We start from the raw sequence: 15,554 nt of genomic DNA, 5'->3' as shown, positions 1-15,554 counted from the left end.
GAAAGCTCTGTCAGCTGCTGCTGCTGCAGACGTTGTGCAGACGGGCTCAGAGTCTGCACCGCGTGCATCAACAGTCATTCAAAGCAGCGGTAGTAATCACACAACCGGACAGTGTAGAAAGTCCCGTCAGTTAAAAAGAGTAATGCAGTTTTTAAATCCATGTTAAAATCGGCAGGATATAGAGCTAGTTAGCTTAAAAAAAAAACGGACCAATGGTCACAAACAGTGTCAAATGTGATGTGTTCAGGTCGGCTCAGTAATATGATTAATGCGTTCAAATGCAACAGTAAAAAATAAATAATAATTGAGATTTTGGTGAAAACTTGTTTTCCCAGTATTATAAAATAGATAGCAAAGATAGATTTATGACCTGTTTAATGTCCTATCTTGAACTATCATCATCTTATCAGCAATTAAAGCAATATTACAAGTTCTATTTCAAGGAGTCTTGAAAATGGTATCAATAGGTTTGACCGGTTAACCATTGACATCCCTTATATACATATAAAAGTATATCATACATTGTATGTTTTTTTATTTTTTTTATTATTTTATATTATTTGTAATAGTTCCGGGTCGTTGGGGCAATAACCTGGTGTTTTTGCACTTCAGTCTGCACTGTGAATTTGAAGTAATGTTCAGTTTTTGAATAAAGATGCGGCAATTCGAAATGTTTCTTTTACTTATCCGATTCATCGATTAATCGAAAAAACAATCGACAGATTAATCGATTATTAAAATAATCGTTAGTTGCAGCCCTAGTCTCTTCAGCGTGTGCTCCCTGTCCGTCCCCTCAGGCGACGCTGCGTCACGAGGACGGAGACGACGGCGGCCTGCCGCCACCAACGGGACGCAAGGACCGGCGCCGGACCAGCATCGAGGGCGGGGACAAGAAGTGTGGCCTGGAGAGGAGGCGGAGCCGCAGGGCCTCGCTGGGGAGGTCGGGCCACGCCTCTCCTCTAAGCCCCGCCTCCCCGCATCGAGCAGGCGGCCGTCCCTTCGGTGGAACGCGGGACGCGAGCGAGAGGTGAGAGGGCGCGGCGGGGGGGCAAGAGGGACAGGAAGCGATAGAGGTCGACGCAGGAAGTGTGAAAAGACGAACAAGGGAATGAGTGTGAAACGGAGTGGCTTGAAGGTCTGTCTGTTGAGGATTCTGAGTCAGGATCAAAATGGCTGTTATTATTCCTTTTGCACGGTTCAAAATCTCAAAAAAGAAACTTGAGGAGCAACAGGTGTCACATTGTGTCTGTCACACACTGTCACTCCTGACCTTTGACCCTGAACCTCTCTGCTCCCAGGGCTCTGTCAGGTGGCCTCCCAGCCATGTAAGTTCAGAGGTCACACAGTGTAAACCCGTCTGTGGTCTGCTGCCTTGTTACTTACTACGATGGCAGTTCATCCTGTTTTTAACACAACGTTTCAAGTGTGCTTCCCCTTAAAAACATACGACTTCAACGAACACTGCTCCCCTCTTACCAACCCAGCTGTGACGTCCTCAATGCACTAAGCAGGCACACAAGTTTAATTAAATTCCTTTTTGTGACGCTAACGACCTAGCGTGCGTAGCATCAAACTAACTTGTTGTGGGCAGTTTGGACGGGACCTAAACGTTGGGGGTTGTTTCATGGAGAGCAGAGGTAGACTTTGTTAACCCTCAGGTAAACGTGGTTAACTCGCAGGTAAACTCTGTCTTATATTGTGGTGTATGTGTGTGTGTGTTTGTGTGTGTCCACTACCATGTGTGTGTGTTGTTACGGAGGAGGAGATGTGTCTGGAGAAGGGTTTGAATGTACTCCTAAACGATGGCGACAGGTTCAGGTTTCGTCCGGTAAATACATCCTGTTCAGTATTTACCCGATCTTTACACAAAGCACATGAGCCACACACACACACAGGCATGCACACAAACACAGACACACACAAACACAAACACACACAACAAACACAACAAACACTTGACCACTGTGTGTGTGTGAGACAAAGCCATAATATGCCACCCACCTATCCCACACACACACAGACACACACAGACACACGCCACTGCCCTTGTGTTGTGTAACACCACCTGGCAGCGTGCTAGGGCCCCAGAAGCAAGTCTGGATTCATCTGGTTTCACTGGAGAGAGAACGTCTGGATGCAGAGAGCTGATCCACAATCTGCCCAGGGCACCTGGTCACGGCCATCTATGAGGACTGGCAGAACCGTGTGCTGGTGTCAGATCAGCCTTCCCACCCCTCCCTCCGCTTCCATTTTAACCCATCTCTCCTGTTCTTCTTCTGCGTGATGCTTGCTTGTAAACTAACCACATCCTACACTAGTAGGCCTGTAGAATTTGTACAAAAAGCTCATTCATTATTTTTTTCTGTTATTTGTTTTCCATCTGTCTTTCTGTTTGTCTGTATGCCTTGTTTGTTACTTTTATTTTGGTGTATACTGTTGCATGTATTTTTTAACTGTCAATGGATAATAGATCCAATTCATTTTTCATATCATTTTGTCTTCTTCATTGCAACTGTTTCAGAATCAGGAAAACATTTCAGGACCTAGATATACAGTAGATGGCTTTCTAGCTTTTCACAGATATTGCTTTAGATTCAGAAATTAGATCATAAAATAATTAGTGAAAGTAAATCGATAAATGAATTGGCCCATAGGTCTTTGGCAGTGCCAATCGTTAAACAACACATACGGCAGTACTAAATATCCCTACTAATGAATGATGTTTAGTATTCTCGAAACAGTCAAACATGGTAGAAGATTGCGTTCAGATTGCTACGTCATGGGACTCTGATCACATCACGTGGTAGTGAGTAGTTCTCAGCCTCATCTGCTCTAAGGTCAGCATAGTGACCTTATCAATCATCCATTATATCTCTCGTGAAACGCATTGCATGATATTGTCTTTCACCTCTTATTCTCCCCTCAAATCACCCGTTCTTAGTGGGTTCCCCTGTCCTTCTTCCATCTGTTCATCAACATTTCCCCACCCTCCCACCACACACACGCAGAGATGAGGTATTTGAGGAGGAAGAGGAAAAGCCCGAGCAAGAGGCGGAGACCCCGGTGACGGAGTCAGAGTCTGACGGTGGTGAAGATGATGATGATGAAGCAGAGGAGGAAGCGGGTGCTGATAGGCTCTCTAGTGTGACTGGCTCCAGGTATAGCTGGACAATTTATTTTGGGGGACATTTTACGGTGGTGGCTCTGAAACGGGTTAAGCAGGGAATCCTCTTTTCACTGTCCTTCTTGTGTGTGTGTAAACAGCCATTTGTGGCGATCCATCTGTTGTCTGATATTAATGGATGGATGTGTAATCGTCATCATAAGCATCATCTCAACCCATCCAATAGTTAACCTTCATCCACCTCTCATCCACCCATCCCCCTGTCTCCATCCACCTCTCTAGCTCCTCCCCCAGCCTGGCTCGAACGTTCACCTCCCCCATCATCCGAACCACCCTGCAGTCCATCACCGTGTCCTCCTGGAGGCAGGACAGGCACAAGGACAAGGACAAGGAGCAGGAGGAGGAGGGGGAGAAAGAGAGGAGGAGCCGGCAAACTCCCCCTGCTCTCCTCCCAGCACCTTCTCCCCTACCACCACCGCCAACGCCGCCATGTGTGGTCCAGTCTCGCTCTCCAGTCTCCGGCGGCCGTCAGGCTCCCGTCGTGAGCCCCGACCCCTGCGTCCCGGCGCCCCAGCCTTCGCTCCTGGCCTCGCTGCTGGCCCGCAGGAGGACGGTGGTGACCGTCCCGGCCTCCAAGGAGGCCAGCCCTCCGCCGCGGGGCACCTCGCACCCCTCGCCCGACCGGCTGCCCTACCTGCCCCACTCGCCCTTCCACCTCTTCTCCTACGACCTGGACCAGGACTCGCCGGCCCCCCAGCCCTCGCCCCCAGCCGGCCCCGTCTCAGGGCCGGGGCCCGCAGCGGGCCACACCACCAGAGCGGCTCAGAGCGGGGCCCCGGAGGAGGAGGCCCCTGGGCCCACGTCTCCAAGGTCAGAGAAACGAGGGCCAGAAGGGGTGGCTCTGTTGGACTTCAACCAACGGAAAAGTGGATCATGATCTTCTGCTCCCTCTTGTTCCTTCTCGTCTCCCCCTACCTCCTACCCCCACCCACCTGACTTTCGGGCACCAAATCGGCACTCTCTTCCCTCCCCTTTGGGCTCGGTCTCTATCTCTTTCTCCTTCCACGCTGCACAGCGTCTTGTTCTGAATCTTACGGGGTCTCCGTCATCGTCACTGCACTTCCTACTTCCAGTCCTCACGTCCTGCACTTATGTCTTGGCACTGTCACTTTATCACTTTATCCCTTTCAGCCCTCTTCTGCACAATCCCTTTGTGCTTTTTCCTTTTTCTTTCCACAGAAACCTTTTCACCCTCCACCCGAATAACCTTCACGTGTTCCCCTCTGCATCTTCACTTTGTTAGAGAACCTTTCTTTGCCTTTTTCCTTGCTGATTTTTGACATGGTTTTTCTTTGTGTCTCAAGGGAGCGAACTAGCAATCAGCGATCCTCTGACAATGGGTTTGGGAGGTTTTCTCAGTGCTTTGTTTGAAGAACACCATTTACTGATCATCAGCATGCTGGGATGTCATCTGAGTATGATTGTTTTTATTGCGTGCAGTGTTAATTCAATTCAATTCAATTTTATTTGTATAGCCCTTAATCACCATTACAGTCTCAAAGGGCTTAACAGGCCGATTATTTATGACAGCCCCCTTTACCCAAGCCCCATCAAGGGCAAGAAAAAACTCCCTTGAAATTAGCAAGGAAGAAATCTTGAGAAGAAACACATAGTAGGGGATCCCTTCTTCCAGGGACGGTCAGGAGTGCAATGGGTGGCATAATTGAGGCTAACATTCACATTATACTGTGTGTGGGGCCATTGGTGGGATCCAGAGATGCCTCGATCAGGAACATGAACCCAATTGAACCCTGCTGAGTCAAACAAACAGCGTCAGACCCACGACGTGCCATAACTGGTTCAGCGAGGGGATCTTTTAAAAGGCATTTCCCAGAATCCCCCCTTCTGCGAGAAAATACTAAACAGCGGTCCAGGGGTCTTCCATCAGAGGTCTCCTGCCGCCTAACGCTCTCTGCTTGCGCCACCTTTTAACCCCCACCCCTCTCTTCCCTTATGCTCTCTCTTGCTCTTTGCAAGAGAGAGCCCATCAGAAATCCCCTAAACTACTCAGCGGGTCTTCAACATTGACTCCCATCTCAATAAACACGACACTAACAGTAATCTTTGTCCCTCTGTCTCTGGCTCTCCTTCTGTTTCACCCCACTTTTCATCTACCTCTTACTCTGTCTCTGTCTTTCTCTCTTTTGCTCTCTATCTACATCCCTCTCTCCATCTTTCCCCCTTAACATCTACCCCTCTCTCTCTCTATGTCTATCTCTTTCTCTCTCTCTCTCTCTCTCTCTCTTTCTCTCTCTCTCTCTCTCTCTCTCTCTCTCTCTCTCTCTCTCTCTCTCTCTCTCTCTCTCTCTCTCTCTCTCTCTCTCTCTCTCTCTCTCTTCACCTCTCCCTCGCTCTACCGCTCTCCATATATTTCTCTCCCCCCTCTCTCTCTCTCTCCCCCCCTCTCCCTCTCTCTCCCCCCTCCAGGCCTGCTCTGGGGGGTCTGCTGTCTTCCTCCTACAGGCAGCATCAGGAGTCGCTGGCGGCCGAGCGAGAGCGCCGCCGTGTGGAGAGAGAGGAGCGTCTGCTGCGGATCGAGAGGGAGGAGAGGAACAAGCACAGGTCTGTGGTGCTCTTTGTTTCACCTTCAAGGCGTAGGGGGGTCGGTACCTTCAGGTGATTGACAGGAGGTTAGAGTACTCGCACTACTTCTTTATCCTCCGGCCTGAGGTCAGACGGGACGCCTCTGCGGCGATAAACACCGTTAGAGGTACAAAGTGGAGTACGAGACCTTGCGTGCCGGCGCTGGCTGGGCTAGCTGCTAACTGAGGTATATATCTCTGCAGCCCAATGCATAGAGGGCATCGACATTATTCCAAAACAATTATCTCTTCACATTGTGTTGAGAGTTGTGGTAACAGTTCAAAAACAATGTGCTCACATCACAGCCAAAATACATTCAAGTTTCAGCAGATTAAAGTTGATAAAAAAAAGTTACAGAAAGTTCACTTATATCATATTTAACTGTGATAAAACAATGTGCAACGAAGGTGGTAATGCTCGCTTACCACCGACAAAGGAAAAAATGGGACACCTCATCGTGGTTTATTCCTTGCTACCACTGGAAAGCAAATGTAGGTGGAAATGAGAGATGATGCTTTGGAATTTAATTCCATTGTCTCGACAAAACAAGCTAACCGGCTGTGTGCTAGCATGTTGTAGACTTGAGGGGGATTGAGAGGGAAGATTGGTTGGATTGAGTCGTTGAAAAAAGATCATCTGTTATTAACTTGTATTGTTATGTTCATTTTATTATTTTTGGCTTTTGTAGTGTGATAAATGATGAAGCATGGTTTGGTAAATAGATGATAGATGGTAAAAAGAAAGAGATGAAAGGCAGAAAAAGAGTATTACAGCACCGAAAAGTTAATGTTAGTTTCATGATGTCTTCAAGACCCTCTGTACGAAAGGTCCCTGTTACTGAATGTGTCAGGATGACTTTATCATTCACATGACATGTTGTGCATGTGTGTGAAGCTTCGACTCAAACCCAAAATGTGTGTCCCTCACAGTCGGGACTATGTGGATAAAATGGAGGAGGCTCGCCATGCACGGGAGGAGAGGTGAGTGTGTGCATGCTCAAAACACACAAACACACACACACAGACACACCAAACAGAAGGACACACACACACACACACACACACACACACACACACACACACACACACACACACACACACACACACACACACACACACACACACACACACACACACACACACACACACAGAGAGTTAATCTCCGGGGGGATATACTTTGGCCTGTGGTCGGGGAAGTTCGATAATGGCGTAATTGTTTTCAGGTTAAAAAATTGCCTATTTCTGTGTTGCCAGAGGGCCTTGGAAAGTGTGGAGAATGTCTTTGCTTTGTCTGTCTGTCTGTTTCGGCTCTTTCACAACAAACTGTATTTTAAGTGGCTCCCGCTGCCAATGGCCTGATTGTGTTGGCAGAGAAGCTGTGAGAAAATCATCCGGCGAGATTTGTCAGGCTATTTACACACTCACACACACACACACACACAAACACACACACACACACACACACACACACACACACACACACACACACACACACACACACACACACACACACACACACACATCACACACACACACACACACACACACACACACACACACACATCGCACACACACACATCGCACACATTGACACATGGCATGCACACACTCACTTAAGCATGCATGGACGCACACATGCATGCAAGCAAACGCACTCACACACACACTGATACATAGTGTGCACGCGCTCACTCACTCATGTACATGCATGCAGGCAGGCATGCCTACTCTAACGCTACTCTCACACACACACACTGACACACGCTCAAGTACACTTACACAATCAAACATAAAGAGATTCACTTGCAAAGCAATGTTTGTACACATGAAATGAACCAAAAAGCTCTGATAGACATTAGTCTGTGTGCAGAAGGGAATCACAGGAACTGGGGGATTCACTCCAGTGGGTGTCTGAGGTTCGGATTTATTCACTCAAGCTTATCCATGAATCATGGACATATTTATTTTTCCACAAGCTCTCCCTTTTATTGAATCAGTTGTGTAGTTCACTCGCTGTTTCTCGGTGTTGCTGTGATCTTCTGTTGTGCCAGCCAAGCCAGCCTTGTACTGTGTGTTTACCAACCATTGTGTCTTGTACACCTTCTGCAATCACCGCAAGATACAGTGAAGAGAGAATGATAGGGAAGGAAGTCAGCACCCACCCACAACTTATTATTTTTATAATAATGATGCAAATTATAATAACTTTATTTTATATTCCTTTCGTAAACTTGAGGATGCTTTACGTACAAAGTATATAACATAACATAAAGGTATATGCAAGTGTGACGTACAAAAGTACACACATAACACACAGGACAGTGAAACCGAGGGGAGAGGACTAAGTATTGTTCGTCTTAAGTCAAAGAAGGATTTTTGAAAAAGGCTTTGAAGACAGTGGAATCACAGAGATTTTTTGGGAGAGAATTCCAGAGTTTGGTCACGGCACTGAACCCTCTGGCCCCCCACAGCAGCCATTTTGGTTTTGGGGACTAAAAACCGGCCAGTGCCTGATCACAGTCGACAATATAGCTATTGCTATGTCATACCTAAGATTCAAGGGTGCATCATTAAAACCATTCCATGTGCTGACCAAAGTGTTTTACAATGCCATTAGTGAATTCTTTGCATGGGTGGCCACAGTGGGACTCGAACCCCATCCCCCACTGCCATGCTCTTACCAGTGAAGCTACCCGGGAACGCCATGTTCAAAATGTACAGCGGGACAAGCAACTGAACAAATTATCTACTTGGTTCGGAAAAGTTCAGTTTGTGGAAAATGCATGAATTCATTTAATCTTACTTAATCCTCACTAATCCCTGTATAGAAGTCTAGGACACAGGCTCAGCACTGTTTTTTTTTGGGGGGGTTATTTTTATAGACCATAACACTAGGACCAGCTTGGAGAACCGGGGACTGAGAGGGAAGGAGGGTAGATGGATGGAGGCAAACCAGAAATGTTCCCCATACACTGCAGTCCCTGATGTATATTTAGTTTGTTTGTGATTCCCTGTCGGTGTGGAAGTGACAGTAAAAGTGTTTCCTTGACTTCCCCCCCCAGTAGATCTATGGGGTTGAGGTGGGGAACAGGATGCCCTTTACGTCACCACCCACTAACCTTATGTAACATACCGCCTTGAGAACGGGGCGCCCTTACATGAAATAGGGGCAGAGATGAGGATATATATTTGAAACAAAATGCAGGAAGCGATCAAACAACAAGGAACAACAAGGAACAACAAGGGGTTGCTTTGAGGCGAGAGCCTTCAGGCGCCGTGCGCTTCACGCATCTATAGACTAATTCAGGGACATTGAGTGAGGATGTGTGAAATAAGCCGATTCAGCTCATGTGTCGGGAAAATATTGCAAGGGTTGTCATCCTTAACCCTAAATTGTCCACTGATGCAGAATATAAAGATCTATGTTATTATCTTTTCCTAGTTCATATTTAGCTCTCATAGCAACAGCCATGCATTCATATTAGACACACACACGCACGCACACTCACACACCTACACACACACACACACAAACTCACACACACTGGACACACAAACACGAACACACACACACACAAACACACACACACACACACACACACACACACACACACACACACACACACACACACACACCATGGATTACAGCATACACACACAACTCTGTGTCTTTCTCTGTCTCCCTGTTTATCTTTCACAAACAAACTCAGTTTTTTTTTAAATAAATTAATTCAAAACAGTAGCTGCACAAATTCATTAGATGCTAGGAGAGGGAGGGAGCTATCAGAGAGGGAGGGAGAGAGTAGTTAGAGAATAGTGAGAGAGCAGTGAGTGCGTAGGTGTGTTGTGCCAGTTCTGGCAGGCAGCTTTGCCAGTGAGGTTTGGGATCAGCAAGAAGAAGAAGAAGAACACGGAGAAAAAACATTGCGGAAGGAAGAGAGAGAGAGAGAGAGAGCGAGAGAGAGGGTGACAGAGACAGGAGGAGGAGGAGGAGGAGGAAGAGAACGGAGCCACATCTTGAACAGGTTTACTTTGATTTGCATCTCATGTTTGGCCTCACGGCGGCCGAACTCGATGTTGCTTCACTGCCGTCTCGAGCATTCCTCCCCTCTGTCTCCTTTCTTCTCTGGTCCTTTGTCATCCTCCTCAGCCTCCTCTCGCTCTCCATCTGCCTCTTCCGCTCCCTCTCTCTCCGTCCCTCTCTCTCGTTGCGTGGCTCCAGACCTGCAGAAAAGCTCTGGGCTTATAGGAGCGTGTGCTTCCTCTGCAGGGAGCGAGAGGACCAGAGAGGGTTTTACCTTCACTCACGTCCCCACCCCCTGCTCCCACCTCCCCACCTCTCTCTCTCTCTCTCTCTCTCTCTCTCTCTCTCTCTCTCTCTGTCTCGCTCTCTCGCTCTCTCTCTCTCTCGCGCTCTGTCTCTCTCTCGCTCTCTCTCTCTCTCTCTCGCCCCTCCCAGGTATAAGAACGTGGAGCGTGTGGCCGCAGAGGAGTACGAGAGGGACCGCACGCGTGTGTCCAGGGCTCGCCCCGACCTGACCCCCGACCCCGCCTGCCAGTCCTGGCCCTCCTCGTCCCGGAGCAGTCCTTGCTCCTTCACCTCCCAGGAGGAGGAAGAGGAGGTGGATCCCGAGAGCGAGACCCCCGACGACCCTTGCGGCAGCACAGGTAGGACTAGCTGACCTGCTGACCTCTGAACCCGTTGTTAGGGGAACCTTTTGCCTTCTGTGAATGGAGTGTTATGGATTTGGCTTCTGTGGATGCTAGTGGTAACACGTCAAGAATCAATGTGTTATTCTGACTTATATATCGATATACATATTTGAATGCACACTATGAAAGATGCTCTATTTCTGGAGGTATCCCCTGCATATTGTAGCTATCAGTTGTTTTATTAATATATTATGTGTTATATTATTCTCAGTATAATCTTAAGAGTGGGGTCAAACATTTAAACGGTCCCTCAAGACCTGGGCTGTGTGTGATGTCCCCCCCGTCCTTACATTCCGTAACCTTTGTTTGCCAGTGGCTAGTGTTCACAGGAGGTTAGAATTGAAACCAGAAGGTTGCCTGTTCAATTCCCTTACCTACTCCCCCCCCCAGAAAACAAGGGACCCGGCAGCAGTTTGTCGCCTGTCGAAAGAGGATGGGAAAGCAATAGGGTGGTTAAAAAGAGGGGGACAGAGAGATTAAACTAAAACTTTGTAGGCTATGGGCAGGGAGGGTGATGTTGGCAAACTCTGGGAAAAGGCCCTTTTGTGAAGGTGGAAAGAAAGAGGAAAAAAGCAGTGCAACATCTCGTGTAAGAGCATGGTCTTGTTTTGCTGGGAGATTGTGTCGTCATGAGCCATTAGTAACTGTAGATCAAACACACCACTGTTTGAGGGCCACAGAAGCGCTTGTTATTCTAACCTCGCCGGCATCACTGCACAGACTGTACCTAGAAGTTCCTGTGTGTGTGTGCGTGTGTGTATGTGTGTGCGCAAGCATGTCAGAGTGCATTCGTAGGTATTGAGTTGACATAAACAGGAACTTAATTCCTCGTTTCCTGCTCATATCCTCGCCCAAGACAACCCCCTCCTTTGTGTGTCCGCCATATTGTTTACGTTAGCTCGGAGGCGGAGCTATTTCTGGACGCGTGTGTACAAAATGTGTGTTGATAAGGTAAAGGGGTTTAGGGGTCTCCCTTGCATGCTATGTGAACAGAGGGGCCTTATAGGGCTCCACAAGCTAGAAGTATCTACAATGGTTTCAAACATTTGCTAGATTGATAACCACGACTTCAAATAGCACTTATCAAGCTACCCAGATCTATCATGGATCATTTATGGGGACTTCATATGAAAATATGAAAATAAACGGACAGGAGCAAGTTTTCAAGTGAAAACAATAACAAGAACCCAACATTTCTGCTAAATCTGTGTATATGTTCACCTTCAACTATCTACATGTAAGAAGTACCCACACACATAGAGGTATGTGTATGGTTTACCGCTGAACCCGCTCATACACATTAGAAACCCTTCTCCTCTGCTCCTGTGTGCGACAGGGGACGCAGACAACTCTAGCGTCGACACGGAGGAGAAGGAGACGGTGGCCAGCACAGGACAAGAGGAAGAGGAGGTGGAGGAAGAGGAGCAAAAGAAGGAGAAGGAGGAACGGGAAAAGGCGTCGGAAGAGAAATCGCTTGGAGAGGAGAAGAGGGAGGAGGAGGAGGAGGAGGAGGGGGGAGGGAAGGAAGAAGAGAAGGAGAGAGGGGGGGAGGCGGCAGAGGAGGAGGACAGCGGTATCCTGAGTGACAAGGAGCGTCAGAATGAGGAGGTGAACGAGAAGGACAACTGCTCGGCCTCCAGTATCTCCTCGGCCAGCAGCACCCTGGAGAGGGAGGAGCGGGAGGAGAGAGCCAACAGCAAGAATGGTAGGAGCCTCACACCTCACACGCACGCACACACACACAATCACACACAGTGCCACAAACACAGGAGCGCACACACACACAATCACACACAGTGCCACAAACACAGGAGCGCACACGCACAAACTCACACACATACACGCGCACGTCCGCACCTATATTCAGTCGCACACACGCGCATACAAACACACTAGCAAACACACGCAAACTCACACACAAACATACACACGCACACACAAACATACACACAAACTAATGTATGCATTAAAAAACATGCAAACATATTACAAAACACGTACCTGTACATCAAAACAAAAATAAACACAGACTTACAAACACACATTGACAAACACACGCACGCACACACACACACCTACATATATTTATCGACTGAAGCAGGCTACTGTAGTTGGGGCCAAATGAGTTAAGGTCGAGGGCAGGTCATGTTTTTAATTTAAGCAAACAAGGTTCGGGAATGAGGGAGACTAAATCAGGCGTTAAACTACTTGAGATTTCCACACACACATGCACGCATGTGCACACACACATACCTTGAGACTAGAGATGTCCGATATTATCGGCCCACCGATATTATCGGCCCGATATTAGCATAAAAATGTAATATCTGTCAATATCGGTATCGGATTTTTTTTGCATTAAAACCGTTTTCTTTTTTTTTCTTTTTTTTTTTAATAGCTCAAATAAATGTTTTCAAAATTGTGCAGTACAGTGCACATTGTAATTGACTCATATTTGTGCATTTATTCAATTAAGGTTATTGAGTTTTAGTTAAAGAAACATACTGCTATGTTGCACATAGTTGTTCAGGTACAATGTTTTATCATTTGTGAAGTCAAGTTTGCCCTATTTGTTGTGGGCATTGTCAAGATTATCTCAAGGAGAGTGTAATCCAAACTGTTGTCTGAGACCATTAAAAAAAGAAAAATAAACATGGCACTTTTCCCTTAAATTAAGTTGAAGTATTTTTCTTATTTTGCACAGACAAAGTTAACATTTGGAAAGCCTTGTTGCATTCAAGAATGCATCCAGTGGGGCATCACAATAACATTAAGCATGTTGTGTTAATTCCACAACAGGAGATATGTAATGTTACCTAAATTAGGTTTGAGGAAAAATAACCCAAATATCGACATCGGTATCGGCTGATATCGGAATCGAAAATTTAGAGTTGGACAATATCGCATATCGGATATCGGCAAAAAAGCCAATATCGGACATCCCTACTTGAGACCTGTTTTCCCCTTCTGATGTGGGTTGGAGGGTCTTGGAAGAAAGTTTAAGTAGGAAATTGTTTGCATAACATCAGGCAGATCACTCTCAATATGATGCGTGAACAACACCTCCTGCTCGACACTCATTTAATGAAATGATTGAACCTCTCTCTCTCCCTCTCTCTCTCGCTCTCTCGCTCTCTCTCTCTCTCTCTCTCTCTCTCTCTCTCTCTCTCTCTCTCTCTCTCTCTCTCTCTCTCTCTCTCTCTCTCTCTCTCTCTCTCCCCCTCTCTCTCTCTCTCTCTCTCTCTCTCTCTCCCTCTCCCTCTTGTTGACTCTCTCTCTCTCTCTCTCTCTCTCTCTCTCTCTCTCTCTCTCTCTCTCTCTCTCTCTCTCTCTCTCTCTCTCTCTCTCTCTCTCTCTCTCTCTCTCTCTCTCTCTCCCTCTTGTTGACTCTCTCTCTCTCTCTCTCTCTCTCTCTCCCTCTCTCTCTCTCTCTCTCTCTCTCTCTCTCTCTCTCTCTCTCTCTCTCTCTCCCCCTCTCTCTCTCTCCCCCTCTCTCTCTCAGGGTGTATCGAGGCGGAGGTGAGCGAGCCGTGCAGCAAGCTGCTCAACAGCAAGCTCTTCATGCTGGACATGCTGTACTCCCAGAGCAAGAAGCCCTCCGACGAAGAGGAGGCGGAGGAGGAGGAGGAGAAGCAGCAGGAGAAAGGGGGCGAGGCCGTCGTCGCGACGACAGACGCCGCCGAGCCGGGCGACGCCCAGACCCCCCAGGAACCCGAAGGTCCCGAGCTTCGCGGGGGGACCGTGCGCGCCTTCGCCGAGCGCTTCGGGGACCTGGTCAAGGACCTGGGCTCGCCGCTCCAGCCGCTCCCGGACCCCCACTCTTCATCCCCCACCACGCCCGCCCCGGAGGAGCCCCCCCCACCGCCGCCGCCCCCCAAGAAGGAGTCGGAGACCATCTGGGACCAGCTGCTGGCCAGCCCACGGGAGCTGCGCATCGGCGACGACTTCGACTTCACCGACCTCACGGAGACGGACGACCGGGACGTCCTGGACGCCGGGCTGCGGCAGGGCTTCAGCGACCGGCCGCCGCCGCCGCCCCCGCTGCCCTCCCTGATGCCCCCGCGCTTCCCCCCGCCGCCGCCCATGCTGGGGATGGCCGGCTGCCCCCCTCCCCCGCCGCCCATGATGGGCATGATGAGGCCTCCCCCGCCCCCTGCCTTCAACACGCCCTCGGCCCCCCCCACCGAGCCCCCGCTCTTCAGCAAGAAGAAGAAGACCATCCGCCTGTTCTGGAGCGAGGTTGGCCCTTTGGGATGCTTCCTAGTGCTGCTTATAGCTCTATAGTGCTGTTTATAGTTCTATAGTGCTGCTTATAGCTCTATAGTGCTGCTTATAGCTCTATAGTGCTTCTTATAGCTCTATAGTGCTGCCTATAGCTCTATAGTGCTGCTTATAGCTCTATAGTGCTGCCTATAGCTCTATAGTGCTGCTTATAGCTCTATAGTGCTGCTTATAGCTCTATAGTGCTGCTTATAGCTCTATAGTGCTGCTTATAGTTCTATAGTGCTGCCTATATAGTGCTGCTTATAGCTCTATAGTGCTGCTTATAGCTCTATAGTGCTGCTTATAGCTCTATAGTGCTGCTTATAGCTCTATAGTAGTGCTGTTTATATCTCTATAGTGCTGTTTATAGCTCTATAGTGCTGCTTATAGTTCTATAGTGCTGTTTATAGTTCTATAGTGCTGCTTATAGTTCTATAGTGCTGCTTATAGCTCTATAGTGCTGCTTATAGTTCTATAGTGCTGCTTATAGCTCTATAGTGCTGCTTATAGTTCTATAGTGCTGCTTATAGCTCTATAGTGCTGCTTATAGTTCTATAGTGCTGCTTATAGTTCTATAGTGCTGCTTATAGCTCTATAGTGCTGCTTATAGTTCTATAGTGCTGCTTATAGCTCTATAGTGCTGCTTATAGTTCTATAGTGCTGTTTATAGTTATATAGTGCTGCTTATAGCTCTATAGTGCTGCTTATAGCTCTATAGTGCTGTTTATAGTTATATAGTGCTGTTCATAGCTCTATTGTAGTGCTGTTCATAGCTCTATAGTAGTGCTGTTCATAACTCTATAGTAGTGCTG

General features: G+C 47.8%; 1 protein-coding gene across 4 annotated transcripts in view; it reads left to right on the top strand.

Moving 5' to 3' along the window:
• fhod3a (formin homology 2 domain containing 3a) overlaps positions 1-15,554 on the top strand; it is a 63,074-nt gene that overhangs the window by 33,700 nt on the left and 13,820 nt on the right. For 2 of the 4 annotated variants that reach the window (XM_030347451.1, XM_030347450.1), the window contains exons 10-17: positions 798-1,027; positions 3,009-3,158; positions 3,407-3,994; positions 5,612-5,746; positions 6,697-6,747; positions 10,226-10,434; positions 11,816-12,184; positions 13,982-14,718. In XM_030347451.1, the coding sequence (XP_030203311.1) occupies positions 798-1,027; positions 3,009-3,158; positions 3,407-3,994; positions 5,612-5,746; positions 6,697-6,747; positions 10,226-10,434; positions 11,816-12,184; positions 13,982-14,718 (2,469 nt within the window). The remainder of the gene's footprint in view (positions 1-797; positions 1,028-3,008; positions 3,159-3,406; positions 3,995-5,611; positions 5,747-6,696; positions 6,748-10,225; positions 10,435-11,815; positions 12,185-13,981; positions 14,719-15,554) is intronic. The other 2 variants (XM_030347452.1, XM_030347453.1) reach the window with 2 other exon arrangements.

Source organism: Gadus morhua, chromosome 22, assembly GCF_902167405.1.
Source record: "Gadus morhua chromosome 22, gadMor3.0, whole genome shotgun sequence".
In the NCBI taxonomy this organism is placed as follows: domain Eukaryota; kingdom Metazoa; phylum Chordata; class Actinopteri; order Gadiformes; family Gadidae; genus Gadus; species Gadus morhua.
Note: the sequence above shows the minus strand (reverse complement) of the source record. Positions and strands in the feature narration are given on the sequence as shown.